The sequence below is a fragment of the Zonotrichia leucophrys genome, unplaced genomic scaffold, assembly GCF_028769735.1.
Source record: "Zonotrichia leucophrys gambelii isolate GWCS_2022_RI unplaced genomic scaffold, RI_Zleu_2.0 Scaffold_34_1600103, whole genome shotgun sequence".
In the NCBI taxonomy this organism is placed as follows: domain Eukaryota; kingdom Metazoa; phylum Chordata; class Aves; order Passeriformes; family Passerellidae; genus Zonotrichia; species Zonotrichia leucophrys.
The window spans coordinates 413,788-430,244 of record NW_026992239.1 but is presented as its reverse complement, the minus strand read 5'-3'; the positions used below and the strand labels follow the sequence as shown (position 1 = coordinate 430,244).

The following is a 16,457-nucleotide window of genomic DNA, read 5'->3' as shown; positions in this document are numbered from 1 at the left end:
CGGCTCAGGCACGGAAATTCGGTGACAGAAATCGGTGACAGCAATCGGTGAAAATGTGAAAATGTTTATTTTGCTGGCAAAGGGGCGGGTGAGGCCGGGGGTGCCCCCACCCGGGCAGAAGAGTGGGGGGGACTCTGGGGAAGCTCCGTACAAAAAGGGGGGGCGCAGGCGGGGGGGACAGGGCTCCATCCGAGGCCGCCACACCTGGAAGAGAGCAGAGAGGTGAGGGGACATGGGGGACATGGGGACACTCAGGAACAACCGGGGAGACGCGGGGACACGCGGGCGCTGGGACGTGGCGGCTCAGGCGGCTCCGGTGGGGACGGGGGTCCCGGTGACAGGGAGGGGACGCGGCGGCGGCAGCGACCTGGGGCCCGTCTGACCTGGCACGGTGGCAATATCCAGGGGCTGTGGAGCCACGGTAACAGCGGCGAGTCCCGGGAGGTCTGCAGTGATCCTGGGCGGGGGGAAATGCCGTTACCGGGCGCCAGCAGAGCGGAGATGCCCGGCAGGGCCAAAAGCCCCCAGTTCTCACCTCAGAAGATGGAGTACCGCGCCCGCTCCATGTAGAGATCCTGCCCGAAGCGCTGCATGTCGTAGAGGGACGCCCGGGCCACCGAGGAGACGGGCGACAGCTGCCCACGCTCGTACGTGTACGCCTCTCCGACGGTGCTGGCCGCGGCGGCCGTGCGGCGCAGGGGGCTCCTGTCCCGGGTGTAATACGTGGAGGACGCGGCGGCGGCCGCGGCGGTGGCGGCGGCGGCGGCGACGGCGGCCGCCGCGCCCGGGGTGGGCAGCAGCGCTCGGTCGTACGCGTCTAAGGTGGTGGGGATGCGGCCGGCCATGGCCGTGGTGGCGGCCATGGCCGAGGACTGGACCTGGGAGTACTGGGCGTACTGGGAGTACTGGGCCATGGTCTGCTCCGCGTAGGCGTCGTACGCCGAGGCCGTGGCGTAGGAGCGGACGCGGTAGCGCTTGTAGTAGTCGGCCATCCCGCCGTAGGCCTCATCGTAATACACGGTCTCCCCATAGCCCGCGGTGTAGGGAGTGCGCACGGCTCCGTACTGCTCGTTATAGGCCTCGGCAAAGTCCGCCACTTGCCCCGGGCGATCGACCGGGCACTCCTTAGACCAGTGCCCCTCCTTCCCGCAGCGGTAGCAGCCGCTCTTGTCTCCCATCCCGGGCGCCGTCCGCAGCCGGCTGGTGGACAGCTGCACGCGCATCCGCTTGCCTTGGGGAGAGGGAGACGCGGCGTCACCCCCGGGCACCGCGCCCAGCCTGGCCCGGAGCCTCGGGCATCGGGCAGTGGGATCCCTGGAGCCACCCTGATATTGGGCCATGGGATCCCCAGAGCCTCGGGCATCGGGCAGTGGGATCCCTGGAGCCACCCTGACAGTGACATCAGGCCATGGGATCCCCCACTGCCACAGGTATTGGGCCAGAGGATCCTCCAGAGTCACCTCAACACCGACATCAGGCCGTGGGATCCCCCAGAGCCTTGGGCATTGGGCCATGGGATGCCCTGGAGTCACCCTGATACCAGGCCATGGGATCCTCAGAGCCACCCTGGTGCTGTCATTAGCCCATGGGATGCCCCACTGCCACAGGCATTGGGCAGCAGGATTCCCTGGAATCACCCCGACATCGGACCATGGGGTCCCCCAGACTGATCCCAGCACTGGCACCAGGCCGTGAGGTCCCCCATGATTGATCCCAGCACTGGCACCAGGCCGTGAGGTCCCCCAGAATTGATCCCAGCACTGGCACAAGGCCGTGGGATCCCCCAGAACTGCGCTCACACCAGCACCAGGCACAGAGACCCCCAGAGCCGCCCCCTGCTCTGGCACTGCGGGGTCACACAGGGCTGGCACCGCACTGTGATGTCCCCAAGGACCATCCCTGGCACTGGCACTCTGTGTGGGTCCCCTCAGTGTCACCCTGGCACCGTTGGTGACCCCCAGAATCACCCTGGCACTGTGGGGTTCCCCAGAACCGCCACCACCCCTTGGGGACCCCTAAGAGCCACCTGTGGCCCACCCAGGTGAGGGACAATTGGGGACATGGAGGAGGTGACAACCCCCAGACCTTCCTGCGCACAGCCCGAGGAGATGAAAGCCCAGGAGCTGCTTTGTTTGGGGTCCCTGTCAGAGGCACAAACTCCAGCCATTGTTTTGTCATTAAATTATTTAATTATCACACCAAGATTAAATGATATCAAGGATCAGAACATTTGAGACCGTGGTGGGTTGGGGCTGGTGGTCCATAGGATCCCCAGAAACGGCACCAGCACCAAGGGACCCCCAAGAGGTGGCAGCAGCCATGGGGACCCCCGAGAGCCATCCCTGGCACTGCTGAGGGTGGGAGGTGACAGGAGCCACCAGGGTGGGCACCAGGCCCCGCAGACAAGGGGGGTCCCTGTGGTTCCAGGCAGGACTTGGGGACAATGGGAGCCAATGGGACAACGGGAGTCAATGGGACACAGCGTTGGCTCCCAGCCCCGTTTTCCTCAAAATTCCAGCAGCAAAGGGACCCCACCAATCCCATGAGGTGGCCTCAGAGGCAGAGCTCAGCCTGACCAACCAGTTTTGGGTAAATCTCCCAGAATTCCTACAAACTCCAGTGCTGTGGAGCCACTCTGCCCCAACATGGAGCCACCACAGTGTCCCCAGCCCTGACACTGGACAAGGGCATGGGGACAGCGCCTGCCACCATCCCCAGAGCCAAATTCTGGCGCTCTAGGACGAGAAGAGGCTCCAAACACAGCACCAATCACAGAGTGGGGCCGGTAACACCAAAAATCAGCAAAAATCCTCCCAGATCACAACCTCCCCAGGGCTCACCTTGGAACTCGGTGTTGTCCAGCCCCCGGATGGCCTCCACGGCATCCTCGGCCCGCTCCATGTGCACGAAGGCGTAGTCCTTGACGATGTCACATTCGATGACGGGGCCGTACTCCTCGAACTTGGCGCGCAGCTCTAGGTTGGTGCAGGCGGGGCTGATGTTGCCCACGTGCAGCTTGGTGGAGGCTTTGCTCTTGTTCTTGCTGGCCTCCACATTGATGCAGACGCCGTGCAGCTTGTGGTGGTGCAGGTTGCGGATGGCGTCCTCGGCCGCCGTCCTGTCCTCGATGTGCACGAAGCCGTAGTTCTTGATGATGTCGCACTCCAGCACCTTCCCGTACTGCTCGAACAGGGAGCGGATCTCCTGCTCCGTCGCCTCCCGCGGCAGGTTCCCGATGAACAGCTTCACCATCGCGACCAGCCTGAGGGGTGCCAGGGAAAGGGTGGCTCGGTGAGACCCTCCCCGCACAACCCCCGGTCCTGCTGAGGGGTCGGAGCCGCTCCGGGAATGGGGAAGGTTCCCCGCACCTTTCATGGATCCTCCTCCGGCTGATTCCCGATGGGATCCCCCTCACCCCTCAGGGCACCCTGAAGCAGAGACCCCCTTCAGGAGAGTCCCCCGAGCCCGGGCTCCTCATAACGAGCCGGGAGACCTCCAGGGTCCCGAGCGGAGTCTCAGCCCCGGTTGTGCTCCGTGAGCCCCCAGCCCATGGAGGGGCACCCGGGTCTCCCTCAGACCTCATCCCGCTCCCATCCCGGGTCTGAGCCCCCTCCAGGCGCCTTCCCGAGGCCGCGGGATCCCGTGCAATGCTCCCCCACAGACAGCAGGACCCTGGTCCTTCTCCGCTCCTCCCGATCCCACCCGTGCCCGCCCCGGGGCCCCCCGAGTCTCACCGCGCACCCCCTCACCCGGTACTCGATGACGGCAACAAAATGGCGGTAGCCGCCTCACGCGGGGCCCCGCCCACCGCGCGCGCTGATTGGCCGAGAGCGGCAAAACGGTGCGACACGATTGGTCAAAGCGCTGCGAAACCCCGCCCAGAGGCGGTCCAGACAGCGTCTTGCACAAAGCGGCGTTCCCGCCCTCGCGGTGGCCAATAGGGAGAGGTGGCGCGCCGGAAGTAAGAAGGGAGGCGGGGCTTTCAGGGCACGTGAAGGCAGTTCTGACCAATCAGGGCGCGGGGGAGGGGCGTGGCCTGGCCGGGAGGGTCCGAGCCGGGGGAACAGGGACCAAACCGGGGAACCAGGACCGAGCCTGGGAAACCGGGATCCACAGAAGCAGGGACCGGCTCCGGGACCCGGACAGACTGTCCCTGCCGGCGTCGGGATTCACCGATACGGGGACAGGGACAGCGACCAACTGCCCCCACCGGCCCCGGGACCGACTGGGACAGATCGGGACCAACCGCTTCCATCGGGATCGATCGGCACCGGCACCGGAACCGGTGCGGCATCGACCCGGTCAGAAACAGCGACCGCCCGCTCTCACCGGACTGCCGCGGCCACCGGCCCCGGCTGGGTCTGGCCCCGCCCCTCTCGCATTAGCCACGCCCCTTGCACCGTAGCCCCGCCCCCGGCATGTCCCACGCGGTGCTGCTGCTGCGGCGGCTCCGGCACCGGCACCGGGAAGGGAACCGGGACAGCGACGAGGAACAGGACGGGGAGCGGGAGCAGGACTGTGACAGGGACCGGGAGCAGCACGGGGAACGGGAGCAGGACTGTGACAGGGACCGGGCGCGGGATCAGTTCTGGGACAGGGACTGGGATGAACCCCACGAACGGACCCGCGATCAGTGCCGTGCTCATGACCGGCATCCCGCACCCACCGGGATCTCCCTCCCCGCTGCTCCTCCATCCCCGCTCCCCCGCCGCGGCCGCCGCCGCCGCCGCCCGTACCCGGCGCAGCGCATTTACCGGGTGCGCTGCTCCTTCCTGGAGCTCAGCGACGAGCAGGCGCTGCGGCGCTGCCGCCTGGACCGCGCGGCCATCGCGGCGCTGTGCCGGGAGCTCGGGGCCGACCTGCAGAGCCTGACCGGCCGCAGCCACGCTCTGCCCGTGGCCGTCAAAGTCACCTCGGCCTTGGCCTTCCTGGCCTCGGGCTCCTTCCAGACGGCGTCGCGCCTCAGCACGGGCATCAGCCAGTCGGCCATGTCCAACTGCCTGGCGCAGTTCCTGGCGGCCTTGCAGCGGCGGGCCGGCCGCTACATCGCCTTCCCGCCGCCTCCCGAGCCCCCCGGGGACCCCCCGGCGGCGCTGCCCGGTGTGCTGGGCTTGGTGGGCGCCATGCACGTGGCGCTGAGGGCACCGGCGGATAACGAGCCGCTGTTCCGCAACGCCGCCAATTTCCACTCCATCAACATGCAGGTGGTGTGCGACCGCCGCGGCCACATCACCAACGTGGTGGCCAAGTTCCCCGGCTCGTGCGCCAACGCCACCGTGCTGGAGAACTCGGCCCTGGCGCGCCTGATGGAGGGCAGCAGGAGCGAGGGGGTCTGGCTGCTGGGTGAGGGGGTTTGGGGTGGGAAATGGGAGTTTGGGGATGGGGGAGAGGGTTTGGGGTGGGGAATGAGGGTGTGGGGTGGGAAATGGGGGTGTAAGAGCTAGGGGAGGGGGGTTTGGGGTGGGGAATGGGAGATGGAGGATGGGGAAAGGGGTTTGGGGTGGGAAATGGGGGCTTTGGGGTGCGATATGGGGGTTTGGGATGGGATATGGGGTGGCGGTTGTTGGGTGAGGGGGTTTGGGGTGGGAAATGGGGAGATGGATGATGGGTGAGGGCGGTTTGGGGTGGGAAATGGGGATGTGGGGTGGGAAATGGGGGGTCTGGGAGATGGAGGAGAGGGTTTGGGGTGGGAAATAGGGAGGATGGAGCATGGAGAAAGGGGTCTGGGGGTTTTTGGGGTGTTCTGAGGCAGAAGGATCCCAAAGATCATGGCTGATGGAAGGAGTATTGAGATGGAAGAAGGGGGGCTGGGTGCTGGGTGAGGGGGTTTGGGGTGGGAAATGGGGGGCTGGCTGTTGGGTGAGAGGTCCTGTGGGGATCTGGTGTGTCCCTGGTGCCCTAGAGTTGATTTAGGGATGTCCCTGCTGCTCCAGGTGTAACTCAGGTGTGTCCCCACTACTCCAGGTGTAACTCAGGTGTTTCTCTGATGCTCTGGGGTTAGTTTAGGGGCGCCTCTGCTGCTCTGGGTGTAACTCAGGTGTATCCCCACCACTCCAGGTGTAACTCAGGTGTGTCCCCACTACTCCAGATGTAACTCAGGTGTGTCCCCACTACTCCAGGTGTAACTCAGGTGTGTCCCCACCACTCCAGGTGTAACTCAGGTGTGTCCCCACTACTCCAGGTGTAACTCAGGTGTGTCCCCACCGCCCCAGGTGTAACTCAGGTGTGTCCCCACTGCCCCAGGTGTAACTCAGGTGTGTCCCCACCACTCCAGGTGCCACTCACCTCTCCCCCCCCGCCCTGCAGGTGACGGCTCGTACCCGCTGAAGCCGTGGCTGCTGACGCCCATCGCGGGCCCGCGGGGCGCGGCCGAGCTGCGCTACAACGCGCTGCACTCCCGCACGCTGGCCCCGCTGCGCCGCACGCTGGGGCTGCTGCGCCGCCGCTTCCGCTGCCTGGCGGGCGGGGGGCTCCAGTACAGCCCCCCCAAGGTGTGCCAGATCTTCCTGGCCTGCTGCATCCTGCACAACATCGCCCTGCGCCGCCGCGTTCCGCTCCTGGAGCCGCCCGAGCCGTGCCCGGCGCTGCCCGAGCCGCCCCCGCAGCCGCCGCCGCCCCCCGGGCCCGGAGCTCGGGAGGGGCGGGCGGTGCGGGCCCGGCTGGTGCAGCGGGTGCGGGAGGGCTTGGGGTGAGGGGGGATGGGGGGGTTGGGGTGATGGGGGGGGGCTGAGTTATGGTTTGGGGGGCTGAGTAATGATTTGTGGGCCTGAGCCTGATTTGGGGGCTCTGAGTGCTTTGGGGGTGCTGAGCCATGATTTGGAGAGCTCTGGGTCCTTGAGGGAGTCCTGAGTTATGATTTGGGGGTGCTGAGCCCTGATTTAGAGGGCTCTGAGCCCCTGGAGAAGCTCTAACCCCAGGTAGGCTGGTCCATAATTTTGGGGGTGCCCTATTTCCACCAATTTTCCCCACATCTCATCCTTTAACCATGTCCGTGCTCATTTTGGGACAAATAAATGATTTTTTTACAACTATTGTCCCACTGTGTTTTGGAGGGGGGAAGTTCTGGTCATTTTGGGGACCCCTCAAGGGGATTTTGGGGGTCCTTGCTGTGTCCCCATGGGTGGGATGAACCCCTTGATCCCTGCACCCCCCGTCCCCCAAAAGAAAAACCCAAATTTCCCCCACCAAAACCCCACAGGACGCCGCCATTCCCACTGCCGCCTTCCCAGAACCCCTCTGAGCCACCAAAACCCTTCCGGACCCCCAAAATCCCCCCCAAACCCATCAAAACCCCCAAAAATCCCCGTTAGGCCCGTTCCGAACCCGGCGCTGTTGCCATGGCGATAAAACGCCGGAAGTTGCGCAACCTCCAAACCCTTCCCTCTCAGTGCGGCCATATCCGGTCCGTTGTTGAAACGGGTCCGTGGTGCCGCAGAGACCCGAGAGCGGTTCCGGGTCCGGAGTCCGCGGCCATGGCGTCACCGGAGGCCGGCGGGAGCAGCTGCCGGGTCGGGACCCCCGGGACGGGCCGGGGGGTCGGGACCGAGGGGGCGGAGGGGCTCGGGGGGTGTGGGAAAGGCGGGCGGAGCGCTTCGAGGGCTGGAGGAACGGAGGACGGGCGGTTTGGGGGTGAAACGCTCCGGCTGGGGGAGATCTGGGGGTGCCAAATCCCTCCCAGGGCGGTTTTGGGGTGCAGGAGCGCTGGCGAGGGGGGTTTGGGGGTTCAGGAGGGTGTGAGAAGCACTTTTGGGGGTGCAGGACCCCCTGGCCGGGGGAATTTGGGGGTTCAGAGCCTCACCCGTGGCAGTTTTGGAGGTTCAGGACCCCTCTTAGGGCGGCTTTGGGGGTTCGGGACCCCATCAGAAACACTTTTAGGGGTGCAGCACCCCCTGGCAGGGCGGGTTTGGGGGTTCAGAGCCTCAGGAACAACTTTTGGGGGTTCACAATCCCTTCCACACCATCTCAGAGCCCTGTGAGTTCAGGGCTCCTTTCCCCTCCCCACTTTTGGGGCTCCACCTCCCTTCTCACCCCCCATTTTCGAGGTGCTGACACCTCCCCTCTCATTTCCCCCCCATTTCCCCCCTTCCCCCACAATTTTGGGGTTCAAACCCCCCCGTTTCCCCTCCCCCAGCTGGAGTTTGACGTTCAGATGAGCTGCCAGGGCTGCGCCGATGCCGTGCGGGCAGCGCTGGAGGCGGCTCCAGGTGAGACCCCCGAGAGACCCCCAGACCCCGGGGGCCCCCCCAAAGGGTTTTGGGGACCCCCCCAGAGCCTCTTTGTGCCCCCCCAGAGGTGAAGCTGGTGGAGCTGCGGCTGCAGGAGCAGTCGGTGCTGGTGGAGACGACGGCGGCGGCCGAGCGCGTGCGGGAGCTGCTGGAGAATTCGGGGCGCAGGGCCGTGCTCAAGGGCATGGGGGGCTCCTCCGAGGGTCAGTCGGGGATTTTGGGGGGTCCTGAGGGGGTTTGGGGTGTCCTGAGGGGGTTTGGGGGAGTTGTGAAAGGTTTGGGATGTCCCAGTGGGATTTGGGGGGGTCCTGAGGGGATTTTGGGGGGTCCTGAGGGGGTTTGGGGGGTTCTGAGAGGGTTTGGGGTGTCCCAGTGGGGTTTGGGGTGGTGCTGAGGGGGTTTGCGGAGTCCTGAGGGAGTTTTGGGGGAGTCCTGGGGAGGTCCTGAGGGGTTTGAGGGTGTCCCAGTGGGGTTTGGGGGTGTCCTGGGGGGGTTTGGGGGGTGTCCTGAGGGAGTTTGGGGTGTCCCAGTGGGTTTGAAGGGGTCCCAGTGGGTTTGAAGGGGTCCCAGTGGGTTTGGAGGGGTCACAGAGGGTTTTGGGTTGTCCTGGGTGGGTGTGGGTGGTCCTCTGGGGGTTTTGAAGGATCTCAGAGGGTTTTTGGGGGGGTCACAGAGGGATTTTGGGGGGTCACAGAGGGATTTTGGGGTCTCCAGGGTGGATTTAGGGGCTCCTGGATGCTTTTTGCCATCCCTCCCTGTGATTCAGTGTCACTTTTCGCAGTGACATTTGAACTCCCTGAGTTGATTTTTGCACCGGGGGTGTTTGGGGGTGCCTGACCGTGCCCTGTCCCCCCCAGTTCCCCCTGGAGGAGCAGCAGTGGCGGCACTGGGGGGTCCCGGGGGGGTCCGGGGGCTGCTCCGGTTCCTGCAGCTCTCCCCCAGCCGGTGCCTCGTGGACGGAGCCGTGTCCGGGCTCCCCCCCGGCCCCCACGGGCTCCACATCCACGAATTCGGGGACCTCTCGGACCCCTGCAACAGGTGAGAGGGTGGGGAGGGGGCTGTGGGGGGGTACAGGGGGTGGGGACCCCCAATTTCACCCCCATATCCCATCCACACCCTCAAAATCAGCTGTGGGGGACACTTCAACCCTGATGGGGAGAGCCACGGGGGACCCCAGGACCAGCACAGGGTGAGCTGGGGGTCAGGGGGGGATTTGGGGGGCATTGAGGGGATTTTGGGGGGGGTCTCTGGAAGATTTGGGGAGGTCTTGGAGGGTTTTGGGCGGGTAACGAGGGAATTTGAGGGGTTTCTGAGGAATTTGGGGGGTGCTGGAGGGGTTTTGTGGGGGCAATGAGGGGATTATGGGGGTCTCTGAGAGGATTTGAGGTGGTCTGGAGGGTGTTTTGTAGGGTTGGGGGAATTTGGGGATCTCTGAAGGATTTGGGGTGGTCTTGGAGGGGCTTGGTTAACAATGACAGGTCAGGTGGGGTCACTGTGGGATTTTTGAGGTTTCTGAGGTGCAGTGAGGGGATTTGGGGGGGGTCTCTGTGGGTTCCAGGGTGTCTCTGTGGGGTTGGGGGCTGCTCTGTGATTTTTGGGGGGCTCCTGACCCCCCCTGTCCCCTCAGCACGCCGGGGACCTGGGGAACATCTGGGCGGACTCTGAGGGCCAGGCCCGGTTCCGAATCGAGGACTCGAAGCTGAAGGTGGGAATTTGGGTCTGGGGGGGTTTGTCCCTCTATTTGGGGGGGGTCTCTATGGGGTTCTGACCCCCCAGATTGGGGTTCTGACTCCCCAAATCCCCTCCCCAGGTGTGGGACATCATCGGCCGCTCCGTGGTGGTGGCTGAGGGCGAGGACGATCTGGGCCGGGGGTCGCACCCCCTGTCCCGCGTCAACGGCAACTCGGGCCGGGGGTGAGCACTTGGGGGGGTATTTTGGGGAGGGGTCTTTGTGGGGTCACCCTTCTGACCCCTCCCGTGTCCCCAGGCTGGCCTGTGGTGTGGTGGCCCGCGCTGCCGGGCTCTTCCAGAACCCCAAACGCGTCTGTACCTGTGACGGCGTCACCCTCTGGGAGGAGCGCGACCGCAGCCGTGGGGCTCCCCTGGAGACCCCCGCCATGGATACCCCCAGCTCCCACCTCTAGGAGCCCCCCCGGGAGCGAATAAAGAGTTGGGAGCCCCTCGCTCTGCAGAGGTTGCGGCGCCTTTAAGAAGGGGCTTGGTTTTAAAAGGAGATGGGCGGAGCTATCGCGGCGGGAAAATAGTGGGCGGGGCTCGCGCGCGCGCGGTGCGCACGGCACGCAGGCGCGCTGAGGGAGGGCGGTGCGCACGGCACGCAGGCGCGCTGCGCACGGCACCGCCCCCGCCGCCCTCAGGAACCGCCGCCATTTTGAAGCCGCCGCGGCCGCTGCCGGTTCTGTCCCCGCCACGCTCCCCCCAGCGATCCCCGCCGCGATGCGTCCTGGCATCAAACTCTTCGTGGGCAACGTCCCCGAGGAGGCGACGGCGGAAGAGTTGAGCGAGCTGTTCGCAGGCGCCGCGGGGCCGGTGCTGGGCGTCGCCCTCATGAAACAGTTCGCTTTCGTGCACCTGCGGGACGAGGCGGCGGCCGCGCGCGCCATCTCGCAGCTCAACGGGCACCAACTGCACGGCCGCCGTATCGTGGTGGAGCCATCCCGGCCTCGCCCCACCAACACCTGCAAGATCTTCGTGGGGAATGTGTCTGCCGCGTGCACGAGCGGGGAGCTGCGCTCGCTCTTCCAGCAGTACGGCCCCGTGGTGGAGTGCGACGTGGTGAAAGGTACCGGACCCGCCGCCGGGGCCGCGCGGCCCCCGCCGCCCAGCTCGGCCCGCGCCGCCGGGTGATCCGTGGCACCCGAGTTCCGTCCGACTGCGGCGTCGCCCCCGCCCGGACCCCAGCGCGGCCCGGGCTGGTGGAGCGGGGGGATTTCTGCCGCCTCCCCTTTGCCCCGAGCGGGGCCGTGCGAGCCCGAGTGAGCTCCCGTAACCCCCCTTCTGCCAGCCACGTCCGGCTCCATCGCCTCCGCCCGCCCCGGCCGGGGCGGTGCGGGCCTGTGTGGGCGGTCCAGACCCCTTAACCCCCCCCTCTGGCAACCACGTGTCTTCGATCGCCTTCCCCAGGCTCAGGTGGGGCTGTGCCAGCCCCTGTGGGTGCCCCTGACCCCGTAACTCCCCCGGTAACCCTCCTCCAGCCGGCCTCGTGCTCTGCAGTCGCCTCCCCAAACCCCAGGTGGGGCCATATGAGCTCGTGTGGGCTCCCCAGCCCCCTCAATCTCCACATGATCCATTCTCTAACCAACCTCCTCATCCTCCCTCAAGTGGCCCAGGTGGGCTCCCCACACTCCTGAACACCCCATAACTCTTCTTCTGGCAGCTTTGTTCTGTGCCATCACCACCCCCAGCCCTGAGGGGGTGACCCCTGCCAGCTGCTGCCACCTTTGTGACCAAATCATCCCCAGGACACAGTCTGGCCTCCACAGACACAGACGCTCAGCCACAGAGCTGGGACATGCACAGAACACCCCGTGAAACCCCTGAGGGGTTCAATGGCTTCACATTGGAGACCCCCAGCACGGCCTGGTGGGGTCACCCACCTCCCCCACCTCAATTGTCACCTGTGTCACACTGATGGACTGACAACTGTCACTCCACTTCCCTCTCCCTGACCCTGCTGTCATCTCGTCCCTTCTCACCCGACCCTGGAGTCCCGGTGATGTCCCCACAGTGCCCGTGTGCCCCTGCCCACAGGAGGGGGACGTTGCTCCTCTGCTCTCCCGTCCCAGGTCACAGTCACCAGCACAGCTGGCAGAACCTGTCCCCTCAGGTTTGGGGGTGCCATGGCCACCCCGAGGGGATGGCAGCAGGGCTGGGGGTGACATGGAGGGGACATCCCCTCTTTGGGCTTCCAGAGTGGGACATGTGGATGTGGGACAGGAGCCGGGGGGGATGGGATGGTACTGGGGGGATAAAGGAGAAGGTGACATGGCACTGATGCTCAGAGGTCTGGCATGGGTTTGCTTGGCCAGTGATGCTCCCAGCACACCGCACACCCTTGGGTGGGTTGTCACTGGTTCCGGTGGTCTCGGTCTGTGCTGCAGGGAAACACCACGGGGTCGCTGCCCTCCTGACCCGTCGTGCCACGGGGGTGATCCCCCGACCACCATGGGGGCATCCAGCCCCCAAACCTGTTGGGCCAAGTGCCACAGGCGGCCGCCAGAGCTGCCACCAGGTCCTGCTTCCCTGCTCCTCGCTGTCCTCAGACGCCTCTGTGCTGCTGAGCCGTGGTTGTGCCGTGTGGCACCGGCTCCTCTCCATGGCCGGTCACTCACTGGGAGTGCTCAGGCCCTTCCCTCCCTCCCTCCCTCCTTCCCTCTTCTCCCTCCTCTTCTTCTGTGTCTTAAGTCCCTGTTCCCTTCTCTGTCCTTGTCTTTTTCTGTCTCCTTTTCCTCTCCCCCTTTCCTCTGTCCCTGTCCCGCTCTCTGTGCTGGCGCCGGTTCTCTCAGCTTTGCTCCGCTCACTGCCAGGCCGTCCCACTGAGCCCGCGGTGCTGGCACTGCCAGCCCAGGCTGGGCCCTTGGTCCCCAAGTGCCAGGGAGGGGCTGGGAGGGGGCACGGGAGGCAGAGCCTGGGGGGCCGCGGAGGGAGCCGGGCGGGCTGGGGGAGGCTGTGAGCTGGGGGACGCCGGGCGGGCTGTGACCCAACGAGCGCGGGGCAGAGCCGATGGTGGTGGTCGTGTCTCCTCCGGCGAGCGGGGCCAGCAGCCCCCGTCCCGCGCCCGTCCCGCTGCCGCCGCACGGCTCGTTAGCGCCGGCTCCTGTAACGAGTTGTGTTTTCTCCCCTCACTGCTCTCTCTGCTGCTTTGTCAGACTATGCCTTTGTGCACATGGAGAACGAAGCCGATGCTAAAGTTGCCATCGAAAACCTAAATGGGAAGGAGGTGAAGGGGCGCCGGGTGAACGTGGAGCTCTCCACCAACGTGCAGAAGAAGGGCACGGGCCAGGCGCCGCCGCCCGCCCTCGGCGTCGACAAGACCAAGCGCATCGGCCTCGAGTACCGCGAGAAGTTCCAGCCCAAGATCGAGGGCTTCGACCAGCAGCGCCGGGTGGCCGATGCCGCCTTCCCCTCGGCCACGGGCGCCGGCTACGCCACCACCCCCTCCCTGTACGATTACCAGCAGCGCTTCGGCGCCAAGTACGACGCCTTCGATGCGCAGCCCCGGCCCGCCTCCCCCTCCTACTTTGGCAGGGACCGCAGCCCGCTGCGGCGCTCGCCCACCCGCGCCGGCTACGCGGCGGTGTCGCTCCCCATGACGGCGCAGCCGGCCGCCTACCGCGCCCAGCCCTCGGCCTCGCTGGGGGCCACGTACCGAGCCCAGCCCTCGGCCTCCCTGGGCATGGCGTACCGCCCGCAGCCCACCACGGGCCAGGCCGCCGCCTACCGCGCGCAGCCCTCGGCCTCGCTGGGCAGCGCCTACCGCTCCCAGCCCTCGGTCGGCTCCCTGGGCGCCGCGGGCGCTCAGCCCGCTGCCGCCAACTCCCTTGGCTCCTACGGCGCCCAGCCGGCCGCTGCCGCCTCGTACGGCGCCCAGCCCGCGGCCGCCAACTCCCTCAGCTCCTACGGCGTCCAGTCCGCTGCCCTGGCCTCCTCCTACAGCGCCCAGCCCGCCTCGGGCTACTCGGCTGGCTACAGCGCCCAGCCCGCCATCGCCGCCTACGGCGCCCAGCCCGCTGCCGGCTCTGCCGGCTCCTACAGCACCCAGGCCGTGGCCGTGCACGTGGCATCCTACGGCACCCAGCTGGCCGCAGGCTCCTACGGCGCCCAGCCCATGGATGGCCACGCCGGCTCCTACAGCGCCCAGCCCGGCGCCGTGCTGTCTGCCGGCTACAGCGCCCAGGCCGTGGCGGTGCACGCCAGCTCTTACAGCGCCCAGGCCGTGGCAGGTCACGCCGCCGCAGCCTACCAGCCCGTGGCCGGCCACTCTGCCTCCTACGGTGCCCAACCCGCGCTGTCCAGCTCGTACGGTGCCCAGCCCAGCGTGGGCCACTCGGCCTCGTACGGCGCCCAGCCCGCCACGGGCCTGCCCGCGTCCTACGGCAGCCAGCCCGCGGCCGCCGCGCTCCCCGCCGGCTACGGTGCGCAGACGGGCTCCTCGCTGGCCGCGTCCTACGGCAGCCAGGCCGCCGTCGCCGCCGCTTCCTACAAGGCGCAGGCCTCTGCCCCGCTGACGGCCGCGTACCGGGCGCAGGCCTCCGGTGCCATGGCGGCCTCCTACCCGGCGCAGCAGCCGTCCTCCGCCGCGCTGGCGGCCGCGTACCGAGCCCAGCCGGGCAGTGCCTACGACGGGCCGAGCCAGCTGGGGCAGCCGGCGGGCTCCTACCTGGGCCTGCCGCAGGCCGCTGCCGCACCGCCCTACGAGCGCACCCGCCTCTCCCCGCCTCGCAGCGCCGCCTACGACGACCCGTACAAAAAATCGTCCTCTCTGGCTAAAAGGTACGGTGCCAGGCGGGGCACCGACCCCCACCCCTGCCTCCCGCTGCTCGCCGGCTCGCCGGGCTCCGGCGCACCGCTCGCGGCTTGACCGGCGCCACGTGGCACCGGTGCGGCTCGCTGTCGCCCGGCGCGGTGGGCGCCATGGCTCCGCTCGCGCCGCGCAGATCCCAGGGAGGGGACGGGGCTTGGTGCGGGTGAGGGGAGGCGGTGGCACACAGCGGGGCCTGTGCGGCATCCGATCCCGTCCTGCGCCGGCTTTTCCATCGCAGCGCGTCCCCAGGTGGGACACGGTGCTGCCGCGGCGGATCCCAGCCCCGTCCCCTCCCGGCTGATCCCCCTCTCTTCTCTCGCCCAGGTACGGCTCCGAGCGCCGTCTGTCCGAGCTGGCCGATTACCGGCGCCTAGCGGACTCTCCGCTGGCGTATCGCCGCTCGCCCACCAAGTCCCCGCTGGACTACCGCCGGCTGCCGGACGCGCACTCCGAGTACGCCCGCTACTCGGGCGGCTACAGCGACTACCTGCCCCCCGCCCGCATCCACGCGGGCTACCAGCGCCGCCTCTGAGCTGGCCACGGCCCCGCCGGGGCACGGACGGTTCTTTTTCAGCCGATTCTTTCTGGTTTTGCTGTTTGAGTTTTTTAGAAGGTTCCGCGGTTACGGGTGGCAGTGGCCGCACGGTTCATCCCCCGCTGGCGCTCGGTGCCGGTTCATAACCCGCCAGTGGTTGCAGCCATGAGGCTCAGACTCTTTTATACCACAAGTTGTCCCATTTTTTGGGTGAATTCCCGGTTTCCAGCATCAGGCCTGGCACGGTGCTGGGGGATTTTTATGACTGTAAATAAATGCTCCGGTTGCGACGCCTCCCGCCTGGTTCTTTCCCAGTGCTGGGGTTCCATTCCCACCCCTGGGGACACCTCCCAGTGCCACCATCACCGCCCAGCCCTGGCTGATGGTGCTGCCAATGCTGGAGGTGCTTTCCCACCACGGAGGAGTGGATTTGGAGCATGAGCAGCGTTCAGAGCTGGCAGCAGGAAGCGCCAGACTCGGCCCTGCCACGACACCACCGCACAGGATCACCGGCACTGACCTGTGCTGGGGCTTGTTTTGGGTGAGAAAAGCTGGTTTTGAGGGGTGGTGTGTGCCGTGTCAGGTACCATTGTCACCACCGTGAGAGGCGCTTCCTGTCCCCAGCTCTCCCCAGGGACCGGTCACAGCCCAGTCTGGCTGTGCCACAGGAGGGATGGCCAAGGCTCATTAACCACCGCGCTAATTAGCAGGCAGGAGGATCTGAGTCTTCTCCCCTCCTCCCCAGGGTGGTCGCACACCCCTGGCCCCACGTCCCCACGTGTGGCGATGGCAGCACCCACGGGTGATCACGGCACCGATCGGCGCTGGCGAGGCAGAACTGGCAGCGTCACCAAAGCCACGTCCTGGGCTTAATGACCTTAATTAATGAACACCGCAAGGCAGGAGCAATCTGGGGACAAACGAGCCACTTTAAGGACATAATGTACCAGTCTGGGGACAAACAAGACAGTCTGCAGACTAATTAGCCCTGGGCAGGTTAAGTGGCAGCTCCTGCTGCTCATGGGAGGAGGAAGAGCTGGGGGTTAAAGCCCCTCTGTCACCCCTGGGTGCCCCTCTGGGGGCTCAAGGATGGTTTTGGGGGTGTTCCCGTTTGCAGCAGCCCCTCCCTGGGGGCAGAGCCAGCCAGGGCACAGGC

The 16,457-nt window shown here is 66.6% G+C and overlaps 4 protein-coding genes across 8 annotated transcripts; 3 read left to right on the top strand and 1 right to left on the bottom strand.

Moving 5' to 3' along the window:
- Window positions 1–48: 48 nt before the first annotated feature.
- Window positions 49–3,773, bottom strand: LOC135460299 (RNA-binding protein 4B-like). 4 transcript variants are annotated; one of them, XR_010443197.1, is made up of 5 exons: window positions 3,369–3,433; window positions 2,841–3,262; window positions 536–1,231; window positions 384–457; window positions 49–204 (listed from the first exon to the last, which is right to left on the bottom strand). XR_010443197.1 is itself a non-coding variant. In XM_064737077.1 (4 exons), the coding sequence occupies exons 2-3, from the start codon at window positions 3,250–3,252 to the stop codon at window positions 537–539; spliced, it is 1,107 nt and encodes a 368-aa protein (XP_064593147.1). In that variant the 5' UTR covers window positions 3,253–3,262; window positions 3,750–3,773; the 3' UTR covers window positions 49–457; window position 536. The 4 variants fall into 4 exon arrangements, 3 of the variants coding, with proteins under 3 accessions (XP_064593147.1, XP_064593146.1, XP_064593148.1); XM_064737077.1 differs by lacking the exon at window positions 3,369–3,433 and adding an exon at window positions 3,750–3,773 and having other exon boundaries at window positions 49–457; XM_064737076.1 differs by having other exon boundaries at window positions 49–457.
- A 281-nt stretch (window positions 3,774–4,054) lies between these two features.
- On the top strand, window positions 4,055–6,692 carry LOC135460221 (putative nuclease HARBI1). Its single transcript, XM_064736957.1, has 3 exons — window positions 4,055–5,343; window positions 6,120–6,161; window positions 6,307–6,692. The coding sequence occupies exons 1-3, from the start codon at window positions 4,419–4,421 to the stop codon at window positions 6,690–6,692; spliced, it is 1,353 nt and encodes a 450-aa protein (XP_064593027.1). The 5' UTR covers window positions 4,055–4,418.
- A 704-nt stretch (window positions 6,693–7,396) lies between these two features.
- On the top strand, window positions 7,397–10,416 carry CCS (copper chaperone for superoxide dismutase). Its single transcript, XM_064737122.1, has 8 exons — window positions 7,397–7,508; window positions 8,132–8,204; window positions 8,291–8,428; window positions 9,083–9,263; window positions 9,354–9,414; window positions 9,853–9,930; window positions 10,036–10,139; window positions 10,213–10,416. The coding sequence occupies exons 1-8, from the start codon at window positions 7,473–7,475 to the stop codon at window positions 10,367–10,369; spliced, it is 828 nt and encodes a 275-aa protein (XP_064593192.1). The 5' UTR covers window positions 7,397–7,472; the 3' UTR covers window positions 10,370–10,416.
- A 161-nt stretch (window positions 10,417–10,577) lies between these two features.
- On the top strand, window positions 10,578–15,593 carry LOC135460329 (RNA-binding protein 14-like). Of its 2 annotated transcripts, XM_064737116.1 has the most exons (3): window positions 10,578–11,025; window positions 13,112–14,735; window positions 15,091–15,593. In XM_064737116.1, exons 1-3 carry the CDS (start codon window positions 10,680–10,682, stop codon window positions 15,296–15,298), a joined length of 2,178 nt encoding a protein of 725 aa, XP_064593186.1. In that variant the 5' UTR covers window positions 10,578–10,679; the 3' UTR covers window positions 15,299–15,593. The 2 variants fall into 2 exon arrangements, with proteins under 2 accessions (XP_064593186.1, XP_064593187.1); XM_064737117.1 differs by lacking the exon at window positions 13,112–14,735 and having other exon boundaries at window positions 10,579–11,025.
- The last annotated feature ends 864 nt before the right edge of the window (window positions 15,594–16,457 follow it).

What these genes read in the sequence shown, in the direction of transcription:
- CCS (XM_064737122.1), top strand. Translation starts at nt 7,473, where the DNA reads ATGGCGTCACCGGAGGCCGGCGGGAGCAGCTGCCGG. An exon ending in CTCTCGGACCCCTGCAACAG is followed by an intron (nt 9,264 to 9,353) that starts GTGAGAGGGTGG and finishes CCTCAAAATCAG; the next exon opens with CTGTGGGGGACACTTCAACC. An exon ending in TCGAGGACTCGAAGCTGAAG is followed by an intron (nt 9,931 to 10,035) that starts GTGGGAATTTGG and finishes TCCCCTCCCCAG; the next exon opens with GTGTGGGACATCATCGGCCG.
- LOC135460299 (XM_064737077.1), bottom strand. Translation starts at nt 3,252, where the DNA reads ATGGTGAAGCTGTTCATCGGGAACCTGCCGCGGGAGGCGACGGAGCAG. An exon ending in GGACAACACCGAGTTCCAAG is followed by an intron (nt 1,232 to 2,840) that starts GTGAGCCCTGGG and finishes CCTCTCCCCAAG; the next exon opens with GCAAGCGGATGCGCGTGCAG.
- LOC135460329 (XM_064737116.1), top strand. Translation starts at nt 10,680, where the DNA reads ATGCGTCCTGGCATCAAACTCTTCGTGGGCAACGTCCCCGAGGAGGCG. An exon ending in GGAGTGCGACGTGGTGAAAG is followed by an intron (nt 11,026 to 13,111) that starts GTACCGGACCCG and finishes CTGCTTTGTCAG; the next exon opens with ACTATGCCTTTGTGCACATG. An exon ending in TCGTCCTCTCTGGCTAAAAG is followed by an intron (nt 14,736 to 15,090) that starts GTACGGTGCCAG and finishes TCTCTCGCCCAG; the next exon opens with GTACGGCTCCGAGCGCCGTC.
- LOC135460221 (XM_064736957.1), top strand. Translation starts at nt 4,419, where the DNA reads ATGTCCCACGCGGTGCTGCTGCTGCGGCGGCTCCGGCACCGGCACCGG. An exon ending in CGAGGGGGTCTGGCTGCTGG is followed by an intron (nt 5,344 to 6,119) that starts GTGAGGGGGTTT and finishes CCACTACTCCAG; the next exon opens with GTGTAACTCAGGTGTGTCCC. An exon ending in CCACTCCAGGTGTAACTCAG is followed by an intron (nt 6,162 to 6,306) that starts GTGTGTCCCCAC and finishes CCCGCCCTGCAG; the next exon opens with GTGACGGCTCGTACCCGCTG.